This window comes from Pelophylax lessonae (genome assembly GCF_965119305.1).
Source record: "Pelophylax lessonae genome assembly, chromosome: 12".
NCBI classification, from domain to species: Eukaryota; Metazoa; Chordata; class Amphibia; order Anura; family Ranidae; genus Pelophylax; species Pelophylax lessonae.
Genome location: NC_138779.1, coordinates 62,073,095 through 62,089,797, shown reverse-complemented (window position 1 = coordinate 62,089,797; position 16,703 = coordinate 62,073,095). Strand labels below are relative to the sequence as shown.

General features: G+C 44.8%; 1 protein-coding gene across 1 annotated transcript in view; it reads left to right on the top strand.

Moving 5' to 3' along the window:
• Positions 1-4,838: 4,838 nt before the first annotated feature.
• Positions 4,839-16,703, top strand: part of LOC309568867 (5-hydroxytryptamine receptor 3A-like) — a gene marked incomplete at both ends in the record, with an annotated part of 110,964 nt that continues 99,099 nt past the window's right edge. The window contains 2 exons of the mRNA XM_082274651.1: positions 4,839-4,893; positions 5,760-5,923. Of these exons, the coding sequence (XP_082130777.1) occupies positions 4,839-4,893; positions 5,760-5,923 (219 nt within the window). The remainder of the gene's footprint in view (positions 4,894-5,759; positions 5,924-16,703) is intronic.

Genomic DNA, 16,703 nt, shown 5'->3' with positions numbered 1-16,703 from the left:
AGACCTGTGTGCCTTGTTGCGCTGTTTTGAGTACTCCACCAACATGGCCAGTGGCGATGACGCCGTTCTCAGCTTAACTATCCCACTTCTATGCCTCCTTGAAAAAACAATTCGGGCGATGATGGAAGAGGATGTGGCACAGGATAAGGAGGAGGAGGAGGATGAAGAGGTAACATTTCCAAGGCTTTCAGGGCAGTCATTCGCAAGGGGCTCCGAGGGTGGGTTCCTGCACACACAAACGCCAGGGACACAATTGTCCAGCAGGGGCACAGTTCTGGAGGATGAGGAGGAGGAGATGGAACTATGTTCGAAGCAGGGTGGCACCCAGGCCAGCTCATGGCCATCACTGGTACGTGGCTGGGGGGATACAGAGGACACGGACGATACACCTCCCACAGAGGACAGCCTTTCGTTGCCTCTGGGCAGCCTGGCACACATGAGCGATTACATGCTGCAGTGTCTCCACAACGACCGCCGAGTTGCCCACATTCTAACTTGTGCTGATTACTGGGTGGCCACGCTGCTGGATCCCCGTTACAAGGACAACGTACCGTCCTTAATTCACTCACTGGAGCGCGATCGCAAGATGCGCGAGTACAAGCGCACACTGGTAGACGCGATGCTGCTGGCATTCCCATCTGACAGCGGGGCCACAGTGGAAGCACAAGGCAGAGGAGGAGGAGGTCGCCAACGCAACCAGGGCACCGCCAGCACCTCAGAAGGCAGGGTTAGCATGGCCGAAATGTGGAAAAGCTTTGTCAGCACGCCACATCAAACAGCAGCACCAGCAGCTCAGATGGAACGTCTTAGCAGGAGGCAGCATTTTACCAACATGGTGGAGCAGTATGTGTGCACACGCCTAGACGTACTGAATGACGGGTCTGCCCCCTTCAACTTCTGGGTCTCCAAAATGGGCACATGGCCTGAGCTTGCCCTTTACGCCTTGGAGGTGCTGGCGTGCCCTGCAGCCAGTGTATTATCTGAACGGGTATTTAGCACGGCTGGGGGCGTTATCACAGACAAGCGCAGCCGCCTGTCCAGAGACAATGTGGACAAGCTCACGTTCATTAAAATGAACCAGGCATGGATCCCACGGGACTTTTCCGTACCTTGTGCAGAATAGCAATGGATACCGACCTTACGCACCCATTGTTCCATTTTTGCTCTTTCTCACTCTTTTGGGGTGTACCCTCATTTAAAATTTGTGAAAAGAAGCAGTGTTGGCTACCTCGTCCTCCTCCTCAGGGCAAGATTAACGTAGGGGCTATTGGAGCTGCAGCTCCAGGCCCCTACCTTTTATATAGGCCCCGGGTTGGCCATATTCACTGTTACCGCTCTTCTGTCAATTGTAAACACAGAAGTCTGGCTTCTATGCTCGCTTCCCCAGGCAGCACCCTCAGAACCTCCCCACACAGCGCGAAGGCCGGACAAGGAGGGACAGTTGCCGATGCATGGATGTGTTTATGGGCTTCAGAGACAGCATCCCATGTTGAATTAGGCATGCATGGCTGCACTCTTCCTCCTCTGGGTGCATGCCAAGGCACGGCCCTTAAGGCCCTTCAAAATCCTCAGCACCAAGCCCATGATGCTCTTAATCCGGCCCTGGTCCTCCTCCACCGCCGCTTCCACCTACACCGCCCATAGGTGTGCGCAGCCTATTGCATTAGGGTGTGCACCCCAAAGTTTAAATACACATGCATGTGTTTGCCTACATGTACATGGCCCCGATACATTACTCTCCCTGCTGGCAAAGAGAAATAGAGCAGAGCAGGTCCGAGGGAGATCTTTCCCATCTCCTCAATGGCAAACAGAGTGATAATGCTATGTGCCCTAGTTGATTAGGGTGTGCCCAGGCACACCCGGCACACCCTGTGTGCACGCCTATGACACCGCCACATCCACCACCACCTCAACCTCCCTCCTACTCCATATGGGCCTCGTCCTTCAGAGATGAAGAACATTGTTTTATTTTTCTGGTTTTTTTTGTTGTTTTAAGTTATTTCCCTATCCACATTTGTTTGCAGAGCACTTGCCATGCTCTTAATTACGTGTTGCTGCCATTTGCAGCACTCTAGCCCTTTCCCTTGGTGTTTTAGAGCCATTTTAGTGCCTGAAAGTTCGGGTCCCCATTGACTTCAATGGGGTTCGGTGTCCGGGAAAAGTTCGGCAAAAGTCCGGGACACGGACCCGGACTTTTTTTTAAAGTTCGGCCGAACCCGTCGAACACGGACATCCAGGTGTCCGCTCAACTCTAACTAGGGGGTCCAGAGGCCAATCAGGAGTGAATACTCCCCCCATACGCCCCCCAGTATATAACATAGCCCCTCCAAATCTCTAGCACTGTAATAGAGAGGCTGTGCAATAGAGTGGAAGCATTTCTGTTACTCCTGCTGCTCCAGTGTCATTTTGCAATTATTATTGTGAGGAAAGGGATATGCAGTGTAGTTAGGGTACTATATACCACTATAGTTAGATTCAATAATCTAGTTTCTGTAGGGAAAGTGTTAAGTGTCAGGGTGACCGTAGTTTAGGGTGAACTGACTCTGCTATGCCAGGGTGACCGAACTCTTCCATGTCAGGATGACCGCCAGAAAAAAAAGATAATTTTTCTTAGAATTTCAGTAGCGCAGGAATGGGGCTCCGCTGTGTATATATATATATATATATATATATATATACACATATATATATATGTGTGTGTATATATATATATATATATATATATGGAATCAAAAAACACAATTTTGAAGCCCTAAAACCCAATAAATGCCCATAAAAAGTGCCTAGGGTTCTGGGTCATGCCCCAGGGACTATTTTTCACACCACAAAAAGTTCTTAAAAATTTTTGTTTTTGATAGAGAGCCAATTATTGAAAAGATTATTGAAAAAAAATGAGATTTCTTTGGATTTAGTGTCTGGGGGGTCTAAAAAGTGTACCTGTGAAGTTTCAACTCTGTAGCATGTCCAGAACCAGAAAAAAAAGATAATTTTTCTTAGAATTTTTTGTAGCGCAGGGATGGGGTTCCGCTCCTTTCACACCTGGGCGTTTTTGTTGCAGGCATTTATTGGGCATTTTTTGGGTGTCTTTGGCAGCATTTTCCAATTATTTCTAGAGCTTACATTGCACAGGACAGAGAATGAAAAATTTTATTAGTGTTGTTGCAGTCTAAGGAAAAATCTCCTATGCCCCTCCTTCCCACTTCAATTTTTGGTCTAAATTTACTTACACTGAACAGAAAAATAATGTGCATGTTTTACAATTTGGTACTATCAACTGGCCTTAGTACTGGTTTTACTGGCTTTGGCATTCACCTACATGTGCCTAATTGCAAATACATCCTAGGTACAGGGCTAAGATAAAAAATGGTATATCATTCATTGTAAAAACAGGGCACTAAGCACAGGACGGAACATTTGGCTATAGAGCCAATAACTGTAAAAAATAAATAACTGTAGTAATAATAAGTTAATAATAATATATATGAACATAAAACTGTTTGATTGGTTACTCATTTAACAGTGATGAACACTTAAGGGTATAAGGGTTGCCCATTTAGAGGACAGCATTACGGCAACATAGACACATTGGGGTTGATTTACTAAAACTGGGAGAGTGCAAAATCTGGTACAGCTGTGCATGGTAGCCATGCTTCTTCTTCTTCTAACTTCAGCTTGTTGAACTAAGCTTTGACATAAAAAAATGGTTTCTATGCAGAGCTGCACCAGACTCTGCACTCTCCAGTTTTAGTAAATCAACCCTAGTGAGATACTGTAGCTACAAGTTTAATTTTACAGTTTAGACATCATTCTTGATCCTTTAAATGGCAGAGTTATTTAATAAATTAAACTGGAATTGCAGCACACTGTTTTTTTTTTTTTGTTTTTTTTTTTAACTTTTAAATGGGGTAGGAAGTCAATAAATCAGTTTTTTTTTTTTTTTGCTATGTCCCCAGTGAGGATATTTCTGATTCCCTTATTTCTTTCAGAAGATAAGGGTATATGTATCTCGTGATAAAAAAAGACAAATATTTAAAATTCCTTTTCTTTTCAAGTGTCCTGGTTTGGTACCTACTGTCATAAGGAAAGGACTATCTTTGAAACAGGATCATAGTCAGTATTAAAAACCTTATAAACTTTCTAAGCCTTTACTCGACTAAAAAATACTGTAGTTTTAATTTAACAGATAGTGAAAGCACAGAATGTAATAGTTTTTTTGTATCCTATTTTTTCTGCTTTGCATCCTAGAAAAAACAAAGTGCAAAGTCTTCAGACCTACTTTTTATTTTTCAATCAGAACGATAATACAAGCCATTACTGCATTTACACCATAAAGTACTTACATTTGTAGATTGGCGGAAGATGCTTTTAAATTTCAGCTAATTGAAAACCACTCTGAGTGATTACAATCAAGTGAACCTAAAGGTGTCAATGATGAGTAGGGAGGGGTTGAGTCATTACAGGGTAACATTTTTCAGAGAGAGAGAAATTATGCCTGTGGTTGAGGTATATATATGAAAGAATAGGACACAATACAATTAGCAAAGGGGAAAGGAATAAGACGTGAACGGGTAAAGAAAAGTGAGCAAGTAAAGAGAAAACACAAATTAGGCAAGAAAAAAAAATGTTTTTTTAATAGATTTTAAAGAACAGAATATATTTATAACAATAATGGTAATGAAAGGTTATTGAGGTTTTCAGGAGAGAGTAAAGAGATTCATTCGGAAATAACAGACCTGGGATCCAGAAGAACAACAAAAAAATACATCAATCACTTAAACATATAGCAACATTAATTTGATCTTTGCTGGTGACTGGGATCTGCAGGACCAAAAGTGAGGATGGCCTGGATGTACCCCACTCTATTCACTATATGTCTTTTCATAGCCTGCAGGGGTAAGTACCTTTAAATGTGAATATATAATGTAATTGCACATTTGTGTGAGAGAGACAGACTAGGTAAACTATATTGGTCTGAACATGTGGAAAGTCCATCTTTATTTATCTGGTAAATCTATCTATCTATCTATCTATCTATCTATCTATCTATCTATCTATCTATCTATCTATCTATCTATCTATCTATCTATCTATCTATCTATCTATCTATCTATCTATCTATCTATCTATCTATCTGTTTATAATCTATCTATAATCTATCTTAGCATCCGGTACAGTTTTTTTTTTTTTTTTAGAAGAGGCCAAATGTTTGCCAATAAACTTTTTTTTTTTCTTTTTTTTTTTTTTTTTTTTAATGTTATGTATAGTATTTATAGGTAAATACATTAGTTGGAACTAACATTTAGCTCTAAAACTCTCAGAGCCTTTAAGTTGATTTGATTCCCCTAGTTATTTGCAAATTTCAGAAATTACAATTCTTCAGCTGCTTTGCTTTATATAGTTCTCCTGATTCTGTTCTGTGTATGTGTATTTGTTGTTGTATTTGCTGTAGTAGTTAATACACAGGGATCAATTTACTAAAGACAATTAGGCTGTGTACTTTAAAGGGAACGTTCCATTAAGTTAGTGAATGAGGTGAAGCTCTGCTGACTTTCATCATTCAATCATATGCAAGCAAAAATACTGTTTTTCGTCCTTTCTTGTGATTGGGTATTCTTTTCCACCTAAATGTCCAGCATATTCAATAAGCTAGAACAAAACTTCCTATGCAAAGCGATAAGCCTATTAGTCTTTAGTAAAACAACCCCTTAGACTGCAAATAGTTTATTTCTGTGCTATAATATATAATGCCTTTATGTAAGGCCAAGAAACCTCTAAACAGAAGATAAAAATGCAGAGCGCAACTTATGGAAAGCTTGCTAAATATTTGATGGATGGATACAACAAGGCTGTAAGGCCTGTGCTAAATTGGAAGAATAAAACCACCGTGGAGTTAGATGTATCTTTGTATGCCCTCTTGGAAGTGGTAAGAAAAAAAATTTCCATTAATTAATTGTACTTTCCTATTCTCATATTTTCCTTATGCTTTTACTTGCAAATATGTCCTTTCAGTATGATACAAGGAAATAAAGAGCCAACCACTAGAGAGGAACTAAGCCATAGGTATTTAAATGTTCTGAGCATGCTTAGGATAGCTGCTATCTTAACATAACATATCAAAATGTATTTAAAATGAGTGGAAACTCATTTGAAAAATGTGCTTAGAAAAAGCCACCAAATTAGACCACACACATTCTTTCCAGTTCAAAAGTTCGTAACTGACTAACTTTTATTTTAATATGAAATAAATAAAATAGAAGCTGATTACACAAATAATGACAACAGCTTGCATTGCAAACGTTTAATTTGTGTTTAATTTCAAATGTCAAAAGACTTTCAGTTTTATGCATGTCTATGAAACATTTCAAATGTCAAAAGACTTTCAGTTTTATGCATGTCTATGAAACACTGAATATATAACTGGTCATTGGTCAATACATTTTTAACACTATTCATAATTCATAATATACACATAGTTCATAATATACACATTTTGGAACATTAAAATTAATCAAATGTTTTCTAACCTAACAAACTGACAATTCGATAAAAGAGTATTGGGGTCATTACATGCCATTTACATACTTCACAAAGCCTGACTTGGAGACTCCCAGGACATTGTACCAGACATACTGTATATTGCCTCTATGCCCTGAATTACCTCTGCATTTTGAGCTTGGGCAAACTGTCTTACTTTTCAAATAGGACCTAACTAAGGTTCTTCATTGGACAGTTACAAGGTCAACAACATCCCATACCCCACTTTCTCCCTTAGCAACACTGGATTTTAGTGCAACTGTCTAGTATCTGACATGAGGAGAGTGTAAAGGGCAGAGAAGGGTGCTAATAAAGAAGGAAAAGAGGGCCGGGGGAGCCAAATATCGAACAAAACCCTAATGTAAAGAGTGAAAGCAGATTCCATCCAAGCCACGCCCCACTATGTTTCACCCCACCCGTGGGAGTTTAGTCATGTGTTTCCCATGACTAAGCCCCCTGAGCAGAGAAAAACATGTCAGGCATGGCTTTGGATGGAGTCCAGGCTGAAGCTGTTTCCACTATTTATACATGAGGGTTTTGTGAGATGTGCAGCTCCTGGGACTTCTTTTCCTTCTTCATTGACTTCTATGGAGCTGAGATAATCTCTTTCCCTGTTGTCCATGGTGTCTTCATTGTCTGAAATATGTTCTAAATCAACCTTATTTAATTATTGAGATGAAAATAATTGTAGTATTTAATAATATCAATTATATGTATATCAAGTCATTTTATGTAGAGGTTAAAACTTAAAGGAAATATTTATTTAAAAGGTAGACTACAATTCCTGCCCCCTACAAACACACACACACACACACACACACACACACACACGCATGCCTTAAGGAAATAGTATATTATATGCCTGTCATAATGTTTGGTGGGTATTTGGAAAAGAGAGAAGTCTGTGAAAATCTGTGAAAGATATTATTATTACTATTATTATTATTATTAATAATAATAATATTAATATTCAGGTTTTTTTTTTTATAGCATTAACAGTTTGGGCACCACTTAAAGGCAGGCAGTAAAGGCAGACAGAGTAAGGGATAGCCATATAAGTTGAGTTATGAAGTAGCAGAGGATGGGAGAGGCTCTGGAAAAGTCCAGGAGCTTACCAAGGGAGGAGGTGCTGAGGGAGCTACATAGAAGGAGGTTTTGGAAGGAACAAAGAGGAAGGTTTGGGTGATATTTTAGGATGAGGTTGATGATGCAGCTAGGGGCAGATTTGTGGATGGCTTTGTGTGTTGTTAATATTTAGAATTTTATATGTTGGGCAAGTGTAAGCCAATTGAAGGTCTGGTAGAGAGAATTGTCAAGGTGACAAATAAAGAATGTGTGAATTAGTAGCTTGTCTTTGTAATTGGCTATGAAGAAGCATATTTTGGAATGGAGGTGAAGGTGTATAGATTTGTACAGTAATTGGATGGGCCAAAAGGAGATGTCTGAGTCCAGCATTAAACCTAATACAATGGCATGAGGGTAGAAAATGATAGTTATGCTATTGATCTTTATGTTAAACTTGGGGCAGAGGGCATTCGAAAAGAAAATATGAGATACGTTTTTGAAAGATTGAGTTTAAGAAGTGATGTGACATCCATAAGTCAGTTAGTAAATTAGTGATGTGCAAGAAGACTGAAGCGGTGAGGGGTAGAGAGATAGATTTGCATATCATCAGCATAGAAATGGTAATGGTACCATGCTAGGTTATCAACTAACAAAGGGAGATGATATGACGTAAAGAGAAAGAGGAGAGAAGAAAGTAGAGCTGTTGGTGACATGGAAAGAGCATTTAGGTAGGAGGAGAACCAGGAAAGAGCAGAGTTTTGGAGGCCAAGGGAGTGGTGTTTTTTGAGGAGGAGTAGGTGGTCAACTGTGTCAAAGACAGCAGAAAGTAAGAGTACTGAGTAGTGGCCATTGGTTTTTAGCAATTGATGTTTTACAAGGACAGTTTCTGTGGAGTGTTGCAAATGAAAGTCATACTAGAAGTGGGTATTAATGAGGGTGATGGCATAGGTACTTTTGGGAGCACAAAGGGACAAATTATGTTTTAGGAGGGCAGCTTTGTACAGGGATATGTCTTTTCAGCCTTTCAGTATCATCTGTTTGCCAGAGCTGTAGTGGTCAGGGCCTAATTCTTTGTGTAGTAGGGGGTGCAAGTGTGTTCAGGTAGTAAGGGGGATGTTATAGGCAGTAAAGGCCTGGCAAGGGCAGGACAGGGGTGAGATTTTGTTGTAGAGGTAGTCTATAGCAGACCAGAGAAGAGAGAGGTTAAAGTGGCAAATGTTTCTTGGGTTAACTGTTTTCAGGTTGGAGGCAAAGGGGTTGAAGACAGGCTAAGCATGAAAATGATAAGGTTGTTATCAGAGAGAGAAAAAGAGGTGTTGGATAGTGTTAGAGAGGGAGCAAGGATAGCAGAGGTGGGCAAATGCAAGGTCAAATATGTTACCATCAGAGTGAGTAGGAGTATACGTCCATTGTGTTAGGTCAAAAGATGAGGCTAAATTGAGAAGTTAAGAGGTAGCTAGGGTGTTAGCATTAACAGGGATATTAAAGTCCCCAAGTGGGTATTTGAGAGGATAGAAATTAGGTTAGCCAGGCAGGTAAGTCAGCAGGAAAGCAATCAGCAGTCACTGCAGTCTTCAGAGGAACTGGAGAAATTAGACAAATACAATTAACTTCAAAAGCAGATAGGGATAAATAGGGAGGTGTTGGGAACACTTTAAAAGTGCTTTATGAGATAGAAGGAATCAAACTCAATTTCCCTATCATTTAACTGTCATTTAATGGCCTGGGTGAAAACAGTTCAGTGAAGGCCACCATGGGAGAAGGCAATTGGAGAGACAGAGTCAGATTCCTGAAGCCAGGTTTCGGTGATGGCAAGTAGTTAAAAGGTTTTGGAGATAAAGAGGCAATGGACATAGATAAGCTTCTTACAGGCTAAATAGGCATTCTAGAGGATACATGAAAAGTGTGTGCGTGTGTGTGTGCGTGTGTGTGTGTGGTGTGGGGGGGGGGGGGTTGGGAATAGAAAATAGAGTGTGCGGATTATGGCTGCTGCTAAAAGAAGGTGGATGCTGGATGTGGGCGTAAAAGTTGCAAGGCAGAGGCCCAGGGTTGGGTGAAACATCCCTAGCTGTAAGGAGAAGCTGGAGGGTGACAAAAGTAAGATGAAAGCAAGATTTTTATGAATGCCCATAACCCAGTATTCTGGAGCATATGTCAGCATGTGGGCTCAGAATAAGCAGGAGATGCTAAGTGCAGTAATAGGGAGATGGCGGAAGTGGGGTTTATATATGTATAAGCTGTTGGGTGGAGGAGAGGGGTATATGAATGGGAGTTTGGAGGAAGGGGGACACTATTGTGAAAAGGAAATGCAGACAGAGCAAATTACATAATGAAGAGAGAGAGTAGTTGTAAGTAGGGTTGAGCGGACACCTAGATGTCCGTGTTCGACGGGTTCGGCCGAACTTTAAAAAAAAGTCCGGGTCCGTGTCCCGGACTTTTACCGAACTTTTCCCGGACACCGAACCCCATTGAAGTCAATGGGGACCCGAACTTTAAGGCACTAAAATGGCTCTAAAACACCAAAGGAAAGGGCTAGAGTGCTGCAAATGGCAGCAAAACGTAATTAAGAGCATGGCAAGTGCTCTGCAAACAAATGTGGATAGGGAAATAACTTAAAACAACAAAAAAAAACAGAAAAATAAAACAATGTTCTTCTTCATCTCTGAAGGACGAGGCCCATATGGAGTAGGAGGGAGGTTGAGGTGGTGGTGGATGTGGCGGTGACATAGGCGTGCGCACAGGGTGTGCTGGGTGTGCCTGGGCACACCCTAATCACCTAGGGCACATAGCATTGCCAGTGAGGAGATGGGAAAGATCTCCCTGGGACCTGCTCTGCTCTATTTCTCCTTGCCTACAGGTACATGGCCCGATACATTACTCTCCCTGCTGGCAAACACATGCATGTGTATTTCAACTTTGGGGTGCACACCTTAATGCAATAGGCTGCGCACACCTATGGGCGGTGTAGGTGGAAGCGGCGGTGGAGGAGGACCAGGGCCGGATTAACAGCATCATGGGCTTGGTGCTGAGGATTTTGAAGGGCCTTAGGGCCGTGCCTTGCCATGCACCCAGAGGAGGAAGGGTGCAGCCATGCATGCCTAATTCAACATGGGATGCTGTCTCTGAAGCCCATAAACACATCCATGCATCGCCAACTGTCCCTCCTTGTCCGGCCTTCGCGCTGTGTGGGGAGGTTCTGAGGGTGCTGCCTGGGGAAGTGAGCATAGAAGCTAGACTTCTGTGTTTACAAGTGACAGAAGAGCGGTAACAGTGAATATGGCCAACCCGGGGGCCTATATAAAAGGTAGGGGCCTGGAGCTGCAGCTCCAATAGCCCCTACATTAATCTGGCCCTGAGGAGGAGGACGAGGTAGCCAACACTGCTTCTTTTCACAAATTTTAAATGAGGGTACACCCCAAAAGAGTGAGAAAGAGCAAAAATGGAACAATGGGTGGGTAAGGTCGGTATCCATTGCTATTCTGCACAAGGTACGGAAAAGTCCCGTGGGATCCATGCCTGGTTCATTTTAATGAACGTGAGCTTGTCCACATTGTCTCTGGACAGGCGGCTGCGCTTGTCTGTTATAACGCCCCCAGCCGTGCTAAATACCCGTTCAGATAATACACTGGCTGCAGGGCACGCCAGCACCTCCAAGGCGTAAAGGGCAAGCTCAGGCCATGTGCCCAATTTGGAGACCCAGAAGTTGAAGGGGGCAGACCCGTCATTCACTACATGTAGGCGTGTGCACACATACTGCTCCACCATGTTGGTAAAATGCTGCCTCCTGCTAAGACGTTCCATCTGAGCTGCTGGTGCTGCTGTTTGTTGTGGCGTGCTGACAAAGCTTTTCCACATTTCGGCCATGCTAACCCTGCCTTCTGAGGTGCTGGCGGTGCCCTGGTTGCGTTGGCGACCTCCTCCTCCTCCTCCTCTGCCTTGTGCTTCCACTGTGGCCCCGCTGTCAGATGGGAATGCCAGCAGCATGGCGTCTACCAGCGTGCGCTTGTACTCGCGCATCTTGCGATCGCGCTCCAGTGAGTGAATTAAGGACGGTACGTTGTCCTTGTAACGGGGATCCAGCAGCGTGGCCACCCAGTAATCAGCACAAGTTAGAATGTGGGCAACTCGGCGGTCGTTGTGGAGACACTGCAGCATGTAATCGCTCATGTGTGCCAGGCTGCCCAGAGGCAACGAAAGGCTGTCCTCTGTGGGAGGTGTATGGTCCGTGTCCTCTGTATCCCCCCAGCCACGCACCAGTGATGGCCATGAGCTGGCCTGGGTGCCACCCTGCTGTGAACATGGTTCCATCTCCTCCTCCAGCTCCTCCTCCTCCTCATCCTCCTCATCCTCCAGAACTGTGCCCCTGCTGGACAATTGCGTCCCTGGCGTTTGCGTGTGCAGGAACCCACCCTCGGAGCCCCTTGCGAATGACTGCCCTGAAAGCCTTGGAAATGTTACCTCTTCATCCTCCTCCTCCTCCTCATCCTGTGCCACATCCTCTTCCATCATCGCCCGAATTGTTTTTTCAAGGAGGCATAGAAGTGGGATAGTTAAGCTGAGAACGGCGTCATTGCCACTGGCCATGTTGGTGGAGTACTCAAAACAGCGCAACAAGGCACACAGGTCTCGCATGGAGGCCCAGTTATTGGTGGTGAAGTGGTGCTGTTCCGCAGAGCGACTCACGCGTGCGTGCTGCAGCTGAAACTCCACTATGGCCTGCTGCTGCTCGCACAGTCTTTCCAGCATGTGCAAGGTGGAGTTCCACCTTGTGGGCACGTCACATATGAGGCGGTGAGCGGGAAGGCCGAAGTTACGCTGCAGCGCTGCCAGGCGAGCAGCAGCAGGGTGAGAACGCCGAAAGTGCGCACAAACGGCCCGCACTTTCTGCAGCAGCTCTGACATATCGGGGTAGTTTTTAAGGAACCTCTGCACCACCAAATTCAGCACATGCGCCAGGCAAGGGATGTGCGTCAAACCGGCTAGGCCCAGAGCTGCTATGAGATTTCGCCCGTTATCGCACACCACCAGGCCGGGCTTGAGGCTCGCTGGCAGCAACCACTCATTTGTCTGCTGTTCCATGCTCCTCCACAACTCCTGCGCGGTGTGTGGTTTGTCCCCCAAACAGGCAAGTTGTAAAACTGCCTGCTGTCGTTTACCCCTGGCCGTGCTGAAGTTGGTGGTGAAGGTGTTACGCTGTCCGGATGAGGAGGCGGTAGAGGATGAGGAAGCGGAGTAGGAGGAGTTAGGAACAGGAGGCAAACTGAAGCGCCCTGCAATCCTCGGTGGTGGAAGGACATGCGCCAAATTGCTATCCGCCTCAGGCCCATCCGCCACTGCATTTACCCAGTGTGCCGTTAGGGAGATATAACGCCCCTGACCGTGCTTACTGGTCCACGTATCCGTAGTTAGGTGGACCTTGGCACAGATGGCGTTGCGCAGTGCACACCTGATTTTTTCCCCCACTTGGTTGTGCAGGGAAGGGATGGCTTGCCTGGAAAAGTAGTGGCGGCTGGGCACGACGTACTGTGGGACAGCCACCGACATAAGGTTTTTAAAACTGTGCATCTCCACCAGACGGAATGACAGCATTTCAAAGGCCAATAATTTTGAAATGCTGGCATTCAGGGCCAGGGATCGCGGGTGGGTAGGGGGGGTACTTCCTCTTCCTCTCAAGTGTTTGGGAGATGGAAAGCTGAACGCTTCCACGGGACATTGTGGAGATGGTTGTTGGTGACCCAGGTGGTGGTGTTGCTGACAGATCGTCTGTTTGCGGGGTGGCAGGTGCCGGTATCACTACAGATGTGGCTGGAGCGGCCGAGACTGCAGCAGAAGAGGAAGCAGGATGAGCCAGAGACGTTTCTTGGTTTTGAAGGTGTGTACTCCACTGCAGCTCGTGCTTTGCACTTAGATGCCTGATCATGCAGGTTGTGCTCAGGTTGAGAAGGTTCATGCCTCGCTTCAAGCTCTGATTGCACAGGGTGCAAACCACTCGTGTCCTGTCATCAGCACATTTTCTAAAGAACTTCCACGCTAGAGAACTCCTTTGAGCTGACTTTGGTGCGCTCGTTCCCTTGCTGCGTTGGGCAGTAGCGGGCGTAGTGTCTAGGGCACGGCCGCTCCGCTTCTGCACCCTGCTCCCTCTTCTGCTGTGCTGGTGGCTCTGTGCGACCACCGACTCTTCCTCCAAACTACTCAGTTCACCTGCATGACGTTCATTCCATGTGGGGTCGAGGACCTCATCGTCCTCCACATCATCTTCCACCCAGTCTTCACCCCTGCCCTCCTTGTCGGTCTCCACAATGCTGAACGCCGCAGCAGTTGGCACCTGCGTTTCGTCATCATCGGAGACGTGCTGCGATGATCCTTGCATGTACTCATCTTGAGAAATAAGTGGTTGGGCATCGCTGCACTCAATCTCTTCCACTTCTGGGGCAGGGCTAGGTGGATGGCCCTGGGAAACCCTGCTGACAGAGTCCTCAAAAAGAATAAGAGACTGCTGTATGGCTTGGGGCTCAGACTGCTGGCCTGATTTGCAAGGGGGTGAGGTGAAAGACGGTTGGACATTGGCTGCAGGTGCCAACTCTGACCTTTCTGCAGTAGACTGGGTGGGAGACAATGTGAAGGAACTGGAGGCACTGTCAGCAGCAAACCAATCTACTATCGCCTCAACTTGTTCTGGCCTCATCACTTCTAGGGGCGTTTGATGCCCTACCAAATACTGATGCAGGTTCTGTCGCCTACTCACACTTGAGGAAGGTGTTTCACTTGTGCGTGTAGCTGGCACAGATCGACCATGTCCTCTCCTTGCAACAGGAGCTCTACCAGCAGCACCACGACCCAGGCCACGGCCCTTATTTGACGGTCTCCTCATATTTCTGTAATTTAAGATCTTGCCCTAGAAAGGTTTTTATTGAATAGCGGAATAGAAAATATGATCCAAAAAAAGTGTATGTATATCACACGTACACAACCACACTAGGCCCCAATTACTATTGTTTGTACCCCTAAAAGGCTAGGAGTAGGGGGAGTATGGAACAGGCAGCACCCTCAAACCTTCAGAAGTATGAGATGAACCCCAACAACTTGGAAAGGTGGATCTCTCTCACACGTACCGACACAGACTATCCCGCAATTCAATTGATCCTCAAAGGTTTTTATTGAATAGCGGAATAGGAAATATGATCAAAAAAAGTGTATGTATCTCGCACGTACACAACCACACTAGGCCCCAATTACTATTGTTTGTACCCCTAAAAGGCTAGATGAGGAGTAGGGGGGGTATGGAACAGGCAGCACCCTCAAACCTTCAGAAGTATGAGATGAACCCCAACAACTTGGAAAGGTGGATCTCTCTCACACGTACCGACACAGACTATCCCGCAATTCAATTGATCCTCAAAGGTTTTTATTGAATAGCGGAATAGGAAATATGATCAAAAAAAGTGTATGTATCTCGCACGTACACAACCACACTAGGCCCCAATTACTATTGTTTGTACCCCTAAAAGGCTAGATGAGGAGTAGGGGGGGTATGGAACAGGCAGCACCCTCAAACCTTCAGAAGTATGAGATGAACCCCAACAACTTGGAAAGGTGGATCTCTCTCACACGTACCGACACAGACTATCCCGCAATTCAATTGATCCTCAAAGGTTTTTATTGAATAGCGGAATAGGAAATATGATCAAAAAAAGTGTATGTATCTCGCACGTACACAACCACACTAGGCCCCAATTACTATTGTTTGTACCCCTAAAAGGCTAGATGAGGAGTAGGGGGGGTATGGAACAGGCAGCACCCTCAAACCTTCAGAAGTATGAGATGAACCCCAACAACTTGGAAAGGTGGATCTCTCTCACACGTACCGACACAGACTATCCCGCAATTCAATTGATCCTCAAAGGTTTTTATTGAATAGCGGAATAGGAAATATGATCAAAAAAAGTGTATGTATCTCGCACGTACACAACCACACTAGGCCCCAATTACTATTGTTTGTACCCCTAAAAGGCTAGATGAGGAGTAGGGGGGGTATGGAACAGGCAGCACCCTCAAACCTTCAGAAGTATGAGATGAACCCCAACAACTTGGAAAGGTGGATCTCTCTCACACGTACCGACACAGACTATCCCGCAATTCAATTGATCCTCAAAGGTTTTTATTGAATAGCGGAATAGGAAATATGATCAAAAAAAGTGTATGTATCTCGCACGTACACAACCACACTAGGCCCCAATTACTATTGTTTGTACCCCTAAAAGGCTAGATGAGGAGTAGTGGGGGTATGGAACAGGCAGCACCCTCAAACCTTCAGAAGTATGAGATGAACCCCAACAACTTGGAAAGGTGGATCTCTCTCACACGTACCGACACAGACTATCCCGCAATTCAATTGACCCTCAAAGGTTTTTATTGAATAGCGGAATAGGAAATATGATCAAAAAAAGTGTATGTATCTCGCACGTACACAACCACACTAGGCCCCAATTACTATTGTTTGTACCCCTAAAAGGCTAGATGAGGAGTAGGGGGGGTATGGAACAGGCAGCACCCTCAAACCTTCAGAAGTATGAGATGAACCCCAACAACTTGGAAAGGTGGATCTCTCTCACACGTACCGACACAGACTATCCCGCAATTCAATTGATCCTCAAAGGTTTTTATTGAATAGCGGAATAGGAAATATGATCAAAAAAAGTGTATGTATCTCGCACGTACACAACCACACTAGGCCCCAATTACTATTGTTTGTACCCCTAAAAGGCTAGATGAGGAGTAGTGGGGGTATGGAACAGGCAGCACCCTCAAACCTTCAGAAGTATGAGATGAACCCCAACAACTTGGAAAGGTGGATCTCTCTCACACGTACCGACACAGACTATCCCGCAATTCAATTGACCCTCAAAGGTTTTTATTGAATAGCGGAATAGGAAATATGATCAAAAAAAGTGTATGTATCTCGCACGTACACAACCACACTAGGCCCCAATTACTATTGTTTGTACCCCTAAAAGGCTAGATGAGGAGTAGGGGGGGTATGGAACAGGCAGCACCCTCAAACCTTCAGAAGTATGAGATGAACCCCAACAACTTGGAAAGGTGGA